The following is a 13,029-nucleotide window of genomic DNA, read 5'->3' as shown; positions in this document are numbered from 1 at the left end:
GAGAGAGCTCCTCCTTTTGCTTGTGCTGGACGTACATATAGCACCTCACATGTACCTGGAGCTCCTCCATTCCTCAAGAATCTGCTATCTGCTGAGACTTCATCTCTAGTGTATATCCCCAATTTGTTTCTCTTGACTGAGTCATTAGTAATACCACCTGTATTAACAAATGTTTTAAACTCTCATATTGTGTTTCTCTAACACTGAAAGTTTTTTCTCTTTGAAAGTAGTCTGGCATCCATTATTTCACTCTGTGATTATAGGGTATGAGTTCAAATTCTGTCATACTTTTTAGTCCACAAACTATTATTCTCCTTAAAATACTTTCCAGTATATAAAAGTTGCTATGAATCATTCAATCTTCTACTCAATTTTGGTAAACTCTTTTTACATTTCTAAAATCCAACAACAAAAAAACAAAAATTAAATTTTATATGTAAATATATGAAACAAAACATTCTCATCCACATAGGATAGGAATAACTCTAGTTTAGACGTCACAAATACTGTCCACTAACTGAAATCCTTTTTTAAAAATGGGTTCAAATGTCCTTTCAATAGAAAAAAGAGATATGGGATGTATCATGAGAGAGGGCAGTATTCTGATATAAAAAAACAAGCATTTTAATTGTCTATAGGGTCAATCCAGAGGAAATTAGGAGACTGAGATTGCTGTTAAATAAAGGGGCAGCAGGGTGGTAAGTGAAGAAGGGAGGCACATATTAATCTCTCAGAAATGAATTTCTGGAAATGCATTTGTACTTATAAGTAATATCAGTTGGTTAAGCGGATAATGTGTTTACTGACTTAATTCCCTTTTAAGTCAATGAGACTGTCTCTAGACTTTGACAAGATGCTTCACAAATGTGTATCAAGTGCAAAAATATTTCTGTCAGAAGGTCAGTTTTTTCATTTTGAAGAATATAGAAAGATCAGGAATGATCAATTTTAAACTCACTTTTTGCTGCCTTTGAGCAGAGGTCATATTGAGCATCAAAAAAAAAAAAAGATGGAGGGGGGGAAGGAAGGAAAGGAGCCAGGGAGGAAAGAAGAAGTCCAGTCAATTTTATGAGGAAAAATGTTTTTGAAATAGTCAAATACAACATGAAATTACTATTAGAAATCCAGAGACTTCTCAATTCTGAAAAGAAAGTGAAAGTGTTAGTTGCTGAATCTTGTCTGACTCTTTGCATCTTATGGACTGTAGCCCACCAGGCCCTCCTCTGCCATGGAATTCCCCAGGCAAGAATACTGGAGTGGGTTACAAGTCCCTGCTGTAGGGGATCTTGCCAACCCAAGGAGTGAACCCAGGTCTCCTGCATTGCAGGCAGATTCTTTACCATCTGAGCCACATGAATTTCTTTGATTTCATAGCTTGCTTTACATGCAGTAAAACAGACAACCAGACTATGATGACCACAGCAGGTACCATCTGTCAACATACCTGTTTCAGGCTGAGAACATGCATTCTAGCTTCAGGAGTTACTTCTTTGTTCACAGTATTTCCAGGTGCCTGTGTCTTGAGAGGAAATATAAAGGTATTCCTGATTAAGGTCCCAGAGCCACAGGAACTATTCAAGACAGTGCAAGCTAGGAACCAAATGTGAGGTTCTGAGAAAAGGAAACATTCAGGCTGTTGTAAAGTCCTGTCACTGACTACCAACTAAACTAATGTCGGTATGCCCACAAAGATAATACCTAATCTTTCCTTCTTACCTGGAAGAGTATACAAGAATACTGAAACTATCTTTGGGAATTTCCTACATGAATGAATTTTGACCCTCAGTTATGAGTAAGAAATATCACAATGGCTAGAAAGCTACTTCTCTGAAACTGAATCTGTCTGCAACAGTTCAGAAAGATGTTGCGCCTGCTCAATCAGTCTGTGGTACAATATGGAAATGCCAGTTGCAAATAATTAAAAAGTAAATAGTTTCTAAACTAGATGCTGGAGTTTGCATAGAAACATGCCAGAAGAAAATGAGCAATCCCCGGTGATGCCAATTCTGAAAAGAATGAACTTGAAAGGGTAAAACCCCAGTGACTTATTTCCTTCTTTAGGAGTTGGTTTATACTAGGGGGAAAAAAAAAAAAAAAACTGTTAAGATGGCCTTAGAAAGTCCCCAGAAGGATAAGAAAATTACCATATTCCCTCTATGGAAAATATGTTGCTCATTAAAATGTCCATAACAGAAGATCCCAGGATATGATCATGAAAAAAAATGCCCTGTGATCATCATTTGTTAATATCATCTAATGTTTGTGTGGTAAGATACCAGGAACTTCCCTGATGGCTCAGAGGTAAAGAATGTGCCTGCAAAGTGGGAGACCCAGGTTCAGTCCCTGGGTCGGGAAGATCCCTTGGAGAAGGAAATGCTACCCACTCCAGTATTCTTGCCTGGAGAATTCCATGGGCAGAGGAGCCTGGTGGGCTATATTCCATGGGGTCACAAAGAGTAGTTCACAACTGAGCAACTAACATGAATACTGGGAACTTACCATGGCACTTTCCAAAACATGTGCCAGTTAAATTTATCCTAAAGAGCTGTGGAAAGAAGAGAAGTGAAAAGCAAAGGAGAAAAGGAAAGATATACCCATTTGAATGCAGAGGTCCAAAAAATAGCAAGGAGAAATAAGAAACCCTTCCTCAGCAATCAATGCAAAGAAAGAGACGAAAACAATAGAATGTGAAAGACAAGAGATCTCTTCAAGAAAATTAGAGATACCAAGGGAACATTTCTTTAAAAATGGGCTCAATAAAGTACAGAAATGGTATGGACCTAACAGAAGCAGAAGATATTAAGAGGTGGCAAGAATACACAGAAGAACTGTACAAAAAAGAGCTTCAGGACCCTGATCACTCACACTCACCTAGAGCCAGACATCCTGGAATGTGAAGTCAAGTGGGTCTTAGGAAGCATCACTATGAACAAAGCTAGTGAAGGTGATGGAATTCCTGTTGAGATATTTCAAATACTAAAAGATGATGCTGTGAAAGTACTACACTCAATTTGCCAGCAAATCTAGAAAACTCAGCAGTGGCCACAGGACTGGAAAAGGTCAGTTTTCATTCCAATCACAAAGAAAGACAATGCCAAAGAATGTTCAAACTACCACACAATTGCACTCATCTCACATGCTAGTAAGGTAATATTCAAAATTCTCCAAGCCAGGCTTCAGCAATACGTGAACTGTGAATTTCCAGATGTTCAAGCTGGTTTTAGAAAAGGCAGAGGAACCAGAGATCAAATTGCCAACATCTGCTGGATCATCGAAAAAGCAAGAGAGTTCCAGAAAAACATCTATTTCTGCTTTATTGACTATGCTAAAGCCTTTGACTGTGTGGATCACAATAAACTGTGGAAAATTCTGAAAGAGCTGGGAATACCAGATCACCTGACCTGCCTCTTGAGAAACCTGTATGCAGGTCAGGAAACAACAGTTAGATCTGGACATGGAACAACAGACTGGTTCCAAATGGGAAAAGGAGTACATCAAAGCTGTATATTATCACCCTGCTTATTTAACTTATATGCAGAGTACATCATGAGAAACGCTGGAATCAAGATTACAGGAGAAATATCAATAACCTCAGATATGCAGATAAGACCACCCTTATGGCAGAAAGTGAAGAAGAACTAAAGAGCCTCTTGATGAAAGTGAAAGGGGAGAGTGAAAAAGTTGGCTTAAAGCTCAACATTCAGAAAACAAAGATCATGGTATCTGGTTCCATCACTTCATGGCAAATAGATGGGGAAACAGTGGAAACAGTGGCTGACTTTATTTTTCTGGTCTCCAACACCACTACAGATGGTGATTGAACCCATGAAATTAAAAGACACTTACTCATTGGAAGGAAAGTTATGACCAACCTAGACAGCATATTAAAAAGCAGAGACATTACTTCATTAACAAAAGTCCATCAAGTCAAGGCTATTGTTTTTCCAGTCGTCATATATGGATGTGAGAGTTGGACTACAAAAAAAGCTGAACACCGAAGAATTGATGCTTTTGAACTATGGTGTTGGAGAAGAGTTTTCAGAGTTCCTTAGACTGCAAAGAGATCCAACCAGTCTATCCTAAAGGAGATCACTCCTGGGTGTTCATTGGAAGGACTGATGTTGAAGCTGAAACTCCAATACTTTGGCCACCTGATGCAAAGAGCTTACTCATTTGAAAAGACCCTGATGCTGGGAAAGATTGAGGGCAGGAGGAAAAGGGGACGACAGAGGATGAGATGGTTGGATGGAATCACCAACTCAATGGACCTAGGTTTGGGTGGACTCTGGGAGTTGGTGATGGGCAGGGAGGCCTGGCGTGCTGTGGTTCATGGCTTTGCAAAAAAGAGTTGGACATGACTAAGCGGCTGAGCTAAACTGAACCGTTTTATAATGCTTGCTTGGACAATAGAAAAATACTAATTTGGCAATTACAGAGAATTCGGAAAAATTACAGCAACTCAGAAAAATAACCTCAAGAATAGATCTCTTAAGTAATTGGCTTACAATATTGAGGTGGCTATAGAATGAGTTACAATTGAACAGCAAATGTCAAGCATTATTACACCGCTCTGTTCTCACTGTTGTAAAATGCCACTTTACATTTTTGAGTAGACAAATTAATAATTCTATTCTCATTTCTCTTCTCTATTCATATAATACTTTAGTTGTTCTGTAGAAGAAAAATTAATTGCTGCTTTGTTTTTATTCAAAACCAAAGAGTCCCCATTTTTCCTTGATTGTCTATGTCTGATCATGCTTACCAGCAATCTCCAAATTCTACATCCTGCCTATTAAGCTGTTTTGTGCTGATATCAGACTACCAATAATCAATGTTGTGACTGGACACAATTGTAGTTTTTATATACTTGCAAAACACCCTTCAGCAATAACCTTCAGGAAACTTTGAAAAATAAAGCTTTATTATTTACAAGATTTTTAACAATTACCCAGCACACATGGGGCCACATGGGGTTGGGGAGAAGAGTAGTGGGCTTGGGGTTCTGAGTTTATTGAAATCATGGGTAGGAACCTAGGATTTCTTAAGTTCATTCTTTGTAGGTGAACTTAAAACACAAGAGCAGAAATTTAAAGTGCCCAAACCAGAGAAAGACAAATATATGATATCCCTTACATGTGAAATCTGAAAAAAAAAAGGATACACATGAATTTATTTATAAAAGACAAATATTCAAATATATACATACGTATGTGTGTATATATATATATAATATATATATATATAATTAATATGCTTCAAACAAAGAAAGCCAAAAGAGAAAAAAGTCTTCATCAGCCCAAAAGGTCAGTTGTTGAAGTGATCTATGATCTCTAATACAAAAGAGCCTTATTGGGTGAAGGTGACCTGTCTCTTTATCAAGTAAGGTGGCCAACAATTTGTCAGATAGCCATCTGTGTAATGGATTCACCACTGAAATGGGTCTCTCATCAATCAAACCTTAAGTCAGGCATTTATGTTACAAAAAAAAAAAAGAAAGAAACCTGTCAGACCTTGTTTTCCTTTTCATTTTTCTATTATTAAGCTCCAGTTTACTTGGATTTCAGAAATGCTTGCTCCCTCCTCAATATAGTGGAAAACATTTTATTTCCAGTTATATCTTGCTATATCTGTGTATATATCATGTAAGTCTTCTATTCATTAAAAAAAATGTCCTCACTATCACCAAAAACATACCACTTGGAGACTATATGTCTATTATAAGCTGTCAGACCCTTTAAATTTTACCCATGAATTCTTTCCCTTCTTATACACATATTAAAATAGTTGTAATTTAGCAAATAACTGTGTAAACTCATTCTTCCTTCTTCAAGGTGAGGTGCTGCTGCCTAGATAATGTTGCTTTGCAACCATATCAGCTTAATATCAAAAATCCAAATAAAATAAAAACACGTAGCCATTAATATTATATTGAGACAAATTTGATTTTACAATCAATTTGATGAAAGTGAGGTTTTTCTCCATCTAACATTCACTTCTATTGTTTGACAAGAGATACCATCACACAGAGAAAATCTATCAATTGGACTGAGTTGGATGATTAGCATATAAACCCTTTATAAGTGTGGATGCTGTTCTGTTCACATCTGTGTCCCCAATACTTAAATAATTGTTAATAAACATACTTCACAAAGGAGATAAGACAAATATAAGTTTCATAAGGAGTTAAAAATTGCATATACCTAGTAACATATATAATGGAAAACATGATTAGTTCATTAAATAAATATCTTCTGCCTAGTAAGGAGGCCATCTAAGAAGTGCACTTGTGGTAGAAAATTAAAATGGAAAGAAGTGGATAGATTAGAGAGATAACTAAAAGGTAAAATCCACAAGACTGTATATAAGTTACAAACAGCAAATGAACTAGGAGACAGAGTTGGAATGATGTATGTTCCATTTTGTGATAATGAGAATAGTAAAAAATAACCAAAAAAAAAAACAGAGAGCTTTTGACTTAGCTTTGATGTACTAATTCTGAGGTTGTTTTAATATACCCAGGTGTAGAAGTGAAATACATAATTGAACATGAAAATATAGACAGTAAATATCCATATTGAAGCACAAATCTGGGAGTCACCTTTGTACAGATTTTACTTTGAACTTTGATCCGGTCATAGCATAGTTGCCATTCTTAAAAATCTACTAGGGAGAGAAACACTAAAAAGTCAGAAAATTGTCAAACAGGAGGAAAGCACAGCAATAATGAGCACGGTGTATAATGAGATCACAACCTGAGGGGTTCAGGAATCCATGGTTAGCTGAAAGAATAATAGTGTGGATGTTTAGGATTTGTTCTTTCTGACATGAGTAATTGGTCAAAATATTTCAATCCATGCAAAAGAAAAAGTATAATACTTATGTAGTTATGACTAATAAATTTATGAATAAACTTTATAAGCAATAAAATAACCAGAATAATCTAATTTTAATCTAAGCTGTTCAATATCATTCATTCCAGCTTATATTTATAGCTGATGTAAAGGTTATGCAAATTGTTCGGGTCACCCAGCTGTTCTGTCATGAAACGGGCATTCAAACTCAAGTTCATCCAACTTAGAATTTCAAGCTCTGCTTAAAATTTTTCTATGGAAACTTACTTATAAGGTTATGAACATAACTGAATTATTTGTTGAGTCATCATCCATTAAATTACTGTCCTAATAATGCTCTTTTAAATATCTTTTGACAATCATGCCTCACTACATCATAAAGTTTTCCCCATAAATTTTTTCAGTGCTGCTTTGACTTCCTTATTTCTCAGGGTATAAATAAGGGGGTTAAGCATGGGCGTCACCACAGTGTAGAAGAGAGACACAAACTTTCCCTGGTCCTTGGATCTACTCTTGGCTGGCTGGAGATACATGAAGATAATGGTTCCACAGAAGATGATGACAACCATCAGGTGGGAAGAGCAGGTCCTAAATGCTTTACGTCGTCCAATGGCTGACTTTATCTTCAGAACTGCTTGAGCAATGTTCCCATAAGACATCAAGATGAGTGACAACGGCACCACCAAGAATAAGACGCTAGCCACAAAGAGTTCTGCCTGGTTGAAAGTGGTGTCCACACAAGCCAACTTGATGAGCACAGGAACTTCACAGAAGAAATGATCCACTTTGCGATTCCCACAAAAGGGGAGTTGTAGGGTGAGGGTGGACTGTATGAGGGTGGTCGTCACCCCACTGAGCCACGCCATAGAGGCCAGAATGCTACAGACCCGAGGGTGCATGACAAAGGAATAATGCAGAGGACGGCAGACTGCAACATAACGGTCATAGGACATTATAGCCAGAAGGACACACTCCGTGGATCCCAGGGCAAGGGAGACATAGAGCTGAACCACACAGCCACCATATGTGATAGACTTATCTGAACTTCCCAGGTTAACTAAAAGCTGAGGAACAATACTACTGGTAAAGCAGAGGTCCAGGAAGGAGAGATGGGAGAGGAAAAAGTACATGGGATTATGGAGTTTAGAATCCAAGAGGGATACGAGGATGATGGTAGAGTTGCCGAGGAGCGTCATGAAGTAAAGAAACAAGATTACCCCAAAGAGAATGAGCTCTAATTGAGGTTGGTCAGAAAAACCTACCAGGATGAACCCAAGGAGTCTGCTGTCATTGGTCCACTGCATTCCTCTTGCTTTGATTATTCACTCCAGAGTGATGAAGTCACATTAAACAGAAACTGAAAGAATTTTATAGCAATTCCCTTGGCAATTAAGATCTAGAAAGAAAGAAAATGAAGCCGCTCAGTCGTGTCTGACTCTTTGCGACCCCATGGACTGTAGCCTACCAGGCTCCTCTGTTTATGGCATTTTCCAAGAATACAGGAGTGGGTTGCCATTTCCTTCTCCAGGGGGTCTCCCTGACCCAGGAATCGAACCTGGGTCTCCCACATTGTAGGCAGTCGCTTTTACCATCTGAGCCACCAGGGAATTAAGATCTAGATATTGAGAAATAAGACTTTGGATATAGGTAAAGAGAAAGCGCCAAAGTAGAGGATACTGGAGTATAATATCATTGGTTATCTTGTGAAGTGGCATGCCTGATCTGTTGATCACAGGTTTTCCATTTATCTTGAGGATAAAACCAAAGTTTTAAAATGCATCAAGGCTGAAATTCTCAACACCTTTTCATCAATATCATTTTTTTCTATATAAAAGTAATGGAATTTTGTAGTAAATGAATGTAGGAATTATAAACATCAATGTGCATTATCAGAATCTACCAAATAGATTAAGTAAGGTAGGGCCATGATGAAACATGTGAGACTATGCATCTTATTATCTGTGTAAGCAGTGTACTTCTGAGAATGTAGAGTAGGGAGAAGAATCTGTAGAGGACAAGGCTTAGATTGAATCAACTGTGCTCTCAAAAAGATGAGAACAATCAAAGAATAAACCATGTCTTGATGGTAAGATATAAATATAGAGGGCTTCCCTAGTGACTCAGTGGTAAAGAATCCACCAGCCAATACAGGAGATACGGATTCGATCCCTGATCCGGGCTGATCCCACGTGCCATGGAGCAGCTGAGCCCAGGCGACACAACTATTGAGCCTGTGCTGTAGCGCCCAGGAGCTGCAACTACTGAGCCCACGTGGCACTGCAGCTAGAGAATAGCCCCCACTCTCCATAACTAGAGTAAAGCTCACACGGTAACAAAGACTGAACATAGTCAAAAATAAATAAAAGTATTTTTAAAAAAGAAATGAGTATAGAAATGGAGAGTACATTATAGGATGTCATAGGAAAAAGGAACTAAATTTGAAGCATGATTATTGCTTATTGACTATGCCACATAACAGAATAGGATACAAGGTAAATTTGACTCACTTTTTCAAGGATACCAGTATCAATACATATTATCTGCATAGCCTAGGCTTTGTAGGAGGGTTTTGGTTTGCTTTAAATTTTCCTTTGCTAGATAAATATGCCTGCACAGTGTAGAATCATTTAAAACAGAAGGTAGCCTAGTACAGAAACTATGTAGGCAGCTAATAATAACAGTGTCATGCTAACTCACTTCAGTAGTGTCCAACTCTTTGTGACCTTATGGACACATAAGGTCCATAAGAAGCCCACCAGGCTCCTCTGCCCATGGGATTTTCCAGACAAGAAAACTGGAGTGGGTTGCCATGCCTTCCTCCAGGGGATCTTCCCGACCCAGAGATCAAATCTACATTTCTTGTGTCTCCTGAATTGGCAGGTGGGTTCTTTACCACTAGCTTTACCTGGGAAGTCCATAACATAACAGTGTAGACAATCACAATTAGAGACAGTGAAGTTGATATCAATAGGATGCAAGAAATGCTTCAGAGCATGAAGTGAAAATTATTAGGATTTAACTACCATTGGGATATTGAGCCAATGAATAGGAAGAAGTTAAAATTATTGAAGTTTTGCACATAATGAAATTAGAAGATTGAGTAGTTAAGAACAGTGTGCATCAATTCAGTTCCAAGTCAGCTGAGGCCTGGAAAAACAGACTGATCATTTCTACAATGTTCAAGAACAAAATTTAAAACCACTTTTTGGTGCCTTTCTTATCATGAAGACTTTGACCTAGAGTCTCACCCAACCTATGGCATATTGTTACCAGCTACTCATTTGACACCTAGTCATAATTAAGATCCTATATAAACACATAAATCATATATATAACTTTTATGATTATGGCAATTGCATAATAATATGATTCAGTTCAGTTCAGTTCGGCCGCTCAGTCATGTCCAACTGTTTGCGACCCCATGAATCACAGCACGCCAGGCCTCTCTGTCCATCACCAACTCCCGGAGTTCACTCAGACTCACACCCATCGAGTCCGTGATGCCATCCAGCCATCTCATCCACTGTCGTCCCCTTCTCCTCCTGCCCTCAATCTCTCCCAGCATCAGAGTCTTTTCCAATGAGTCAACTCTTTGCATGAGGTGGCCAAAGTACTGGAGTTTCAGCTTTAGCATCATTCCTTCCAAAGAAATCCCAGGGCTGATCTCCTTCAGAATGGACTAGTTGGGTCTCCTTGCAGTCCAAGGGACTCTCAAGAGTCTTCTCCAACACCACAGTTCAAAAGCATCAAGTCGTCGGCGCTCAGCTTTCTTCACAGTCCAACTCCTCATCCATACATGACCACAGGAAAACCATAGCCTTGACTAGACGGACCTTAGTCAGCAAAGTAATGCCTCTGCTTTTGAATATGCTATCTAAGTTGGTCATATTAGGACAGCTGAATGAATATAAGCACTATCCCCAGCCAAGTGTCAAAACTCTGGATGTTTGGAGAACTTATGGCAAATTAATTATTATCACTCCCCAAGTCTCTTTTAAAATACAAATGTAGCTGAAAAGGGTAACACTTTAAGACCTTAAATTTTTGTCCTGAAGTTTTTATTTAAAAACAATCCTATCAAGATTTTATTTTTTAAAGTATATCTCTTTTACCACTAAGTATGTTGTCGTAGCACAGGTTTTCAAAATTTCTTTTGTGTCATTAAAATCCACCAAGACACCACCAAAGTCATATTTATTGTGCTTAGACACACATGAAATCATTGCTTCTCCTTGTGTTAATGGAAGTCTATGGAGTATGATGAAAAGTCAAGGATTTTGGAGGCAGATAAGGTTTGAGTCTTGGTCTTTCACATCTTAGTTGTATATCTTGAATAAGTCTCTAGATGTCACTGGGCTTTGGTTTACTTGACTGCAACATGGAGATGATGAATAGTTCTAATTTACAGTGATAATGTAAAAACTGTTTGAGATAGTGGATCTAGAATGGCAGTGCTTTGGTTGGGGATAAAGGTGTGAATAAATACTGTATTTATTTAAAACACAAGGTCAAAAGTCCTTCATGTAGTTTACTAGCCCCTCAATAATCATGCCTAAGCCAAACATGGTGGCTTTTGGCAACTCCTTCCAAGCCTCAGAAGGAAACGCTTTCAGTTCTCCAAACTTAGAATGTGGTTTTCCATTGTTAAGTTTTACTGCATACTGTATTTTTAATAGTATTCACTCATACAGATACTACATACTCATACTCATCATATGCTTAGATATTTTTACATTCTTTAAGACTCAATTTAATCAACATTTTGGCAAATCTTTACAGAAGTCACTTTCGCAATTCATTTCTACAACTCTGTATTTCTATACTTATACATTATTAGCATTAAAGACTATTGAATGTGATGTCTACTATCTTGATGTCCTTCATATCTAGCATAGTTTCCAAAAAATAATTGTTAAGTCAAAAATCAATATATAAATATGTATAAATAAAACTTAAGGCTTCCCTGGTGGCTCAGACTGTAAAGAGTCTGCCTGCAATGCAGGAGACCCAGGTTCGATTCCTGGGTTGGGAAGAAATAAAACTTGGGCTTCCCTGGTGGCTCAGATGGTAAACAATCTGCCTCCTACATGAAAGACCCAGGTTTGATCCCTGGGTTGGGAAGATCTCCTAAAGATGGGAATGGCAACCCGCTCCAGTGTTCTTGCCTGGAGTATTCCATGGACAGACGCTATTGTCCACATGGTCACAAAGAGTCAAACATGACTGAGCAACTAACACTGTCACTTTCAAATAAAATTTTAATAGAAGAGCTTGTGGCTTATCTAATATTTATCTTTTATCATTTAATATATGAAATATTTTACATATTTATATAGTAATATACATTTATTATTTATTCCATTATATATAATTATATATTATGCTTCATTATATGTGAAATACAAGACAGAAGATCTAGAATAATGAACTTATAATACATATTCAAATATTACATTATAATATAATAAATGACAAAGAAAAAGATCTAAATATTCAGAAAGAAGACTTTGTAATAAAGGGAAGGGGCTAAAGTAGAGAATACCAGTGTGTAATATCATCAGTTATCCATGATACCTGGTCTATTGATCAGAGATTTTCCATCTACCTTGAAAACAAAACAACTTAGAATGAATCAAGATTGAGGTTTTCATCTCTTTTTCACCAATATCAAATCTATATATACTTAATTTTTATACTCTATTCAGTCATAAACACATTGAGGACCAGTTTTCTTATCCTTTTAATAGCATGTATTAAAGTATTTATACATGTTAGGTGAATAACTACAAATTAACTATTTCTCTTGGACATTGTATCAGCTAATGTATCCACCAAAATTTATTGTATATAAGGGGAATATTATGCTATATAAGGGGAATATTAAATTTTAAAAAGCATGAATTTTGTATCAGAAGTTTTGCTGGCTAGTAGAAGCACAAGCATACTCAAGAAGTAAGCACAATGAGAAGTTTTAGGTATAGTTGCTTAGCAAATCTTATTCCATTCTATAATAACTAACAGAGGGGAGAAAAAATGGAGATAAAAGAAAGATTTCAGAAAGTGCCTTTGAGTTGAGCTTTTAAGATTATAGCGTGCTCTTGAGTTGCACAAGTTTATTTCAAGAAGCAGCAGCAGTCTGATGAGTTAAAAAAAAAAAAAACAGACTTGAAATAAGCTG

The 13,029-nt window shown here is 37.3% G+C and overlaps 1 protein-coding gene across 1 annotated transcript; it reads right to left on the bottom strand.

Annotated features, from left to right (window-relative positions):
• Positions 1-7,225: 7,225 nt before the first annotated feature.
• Positions 7,226-8,155, bottom strand: LOC138441766 (olfactory receptor 2G2-like). Its single transcript, XM_069592840.1, has one exon. It carries the CDS (start codon positions 8,153-8,155, stop codon positions 7,226-7,228), a length of 930 nt encoding a protein of 309 aa, XP_069448941.1.
• Between the last annotated feature and the right edge of the window lie 4,874 nt (positions 8,156-13,029).

The sequence above is a fragment of the Ovis canadensis genome, chromosome 5, assembly GCF_042477335.2.
Source record: "Ovis canadensis isolate MfBH-ARS-UI-01 breed Bighorn chromosome 5, ARS-UI_OviCan_v2, whole genome shotgun sequence".
Classification (NCBI taxonomy): Eukaryota; Metazoa; Chordata; class Mammalia; order Artiodactyla; family Bovidae; genus Ovis; species Ovis canadensis.
Note: the sequence above shows the minus strand (reverse complement) of the source record. Positions and strands in the feature narration are given on the sequence as shown.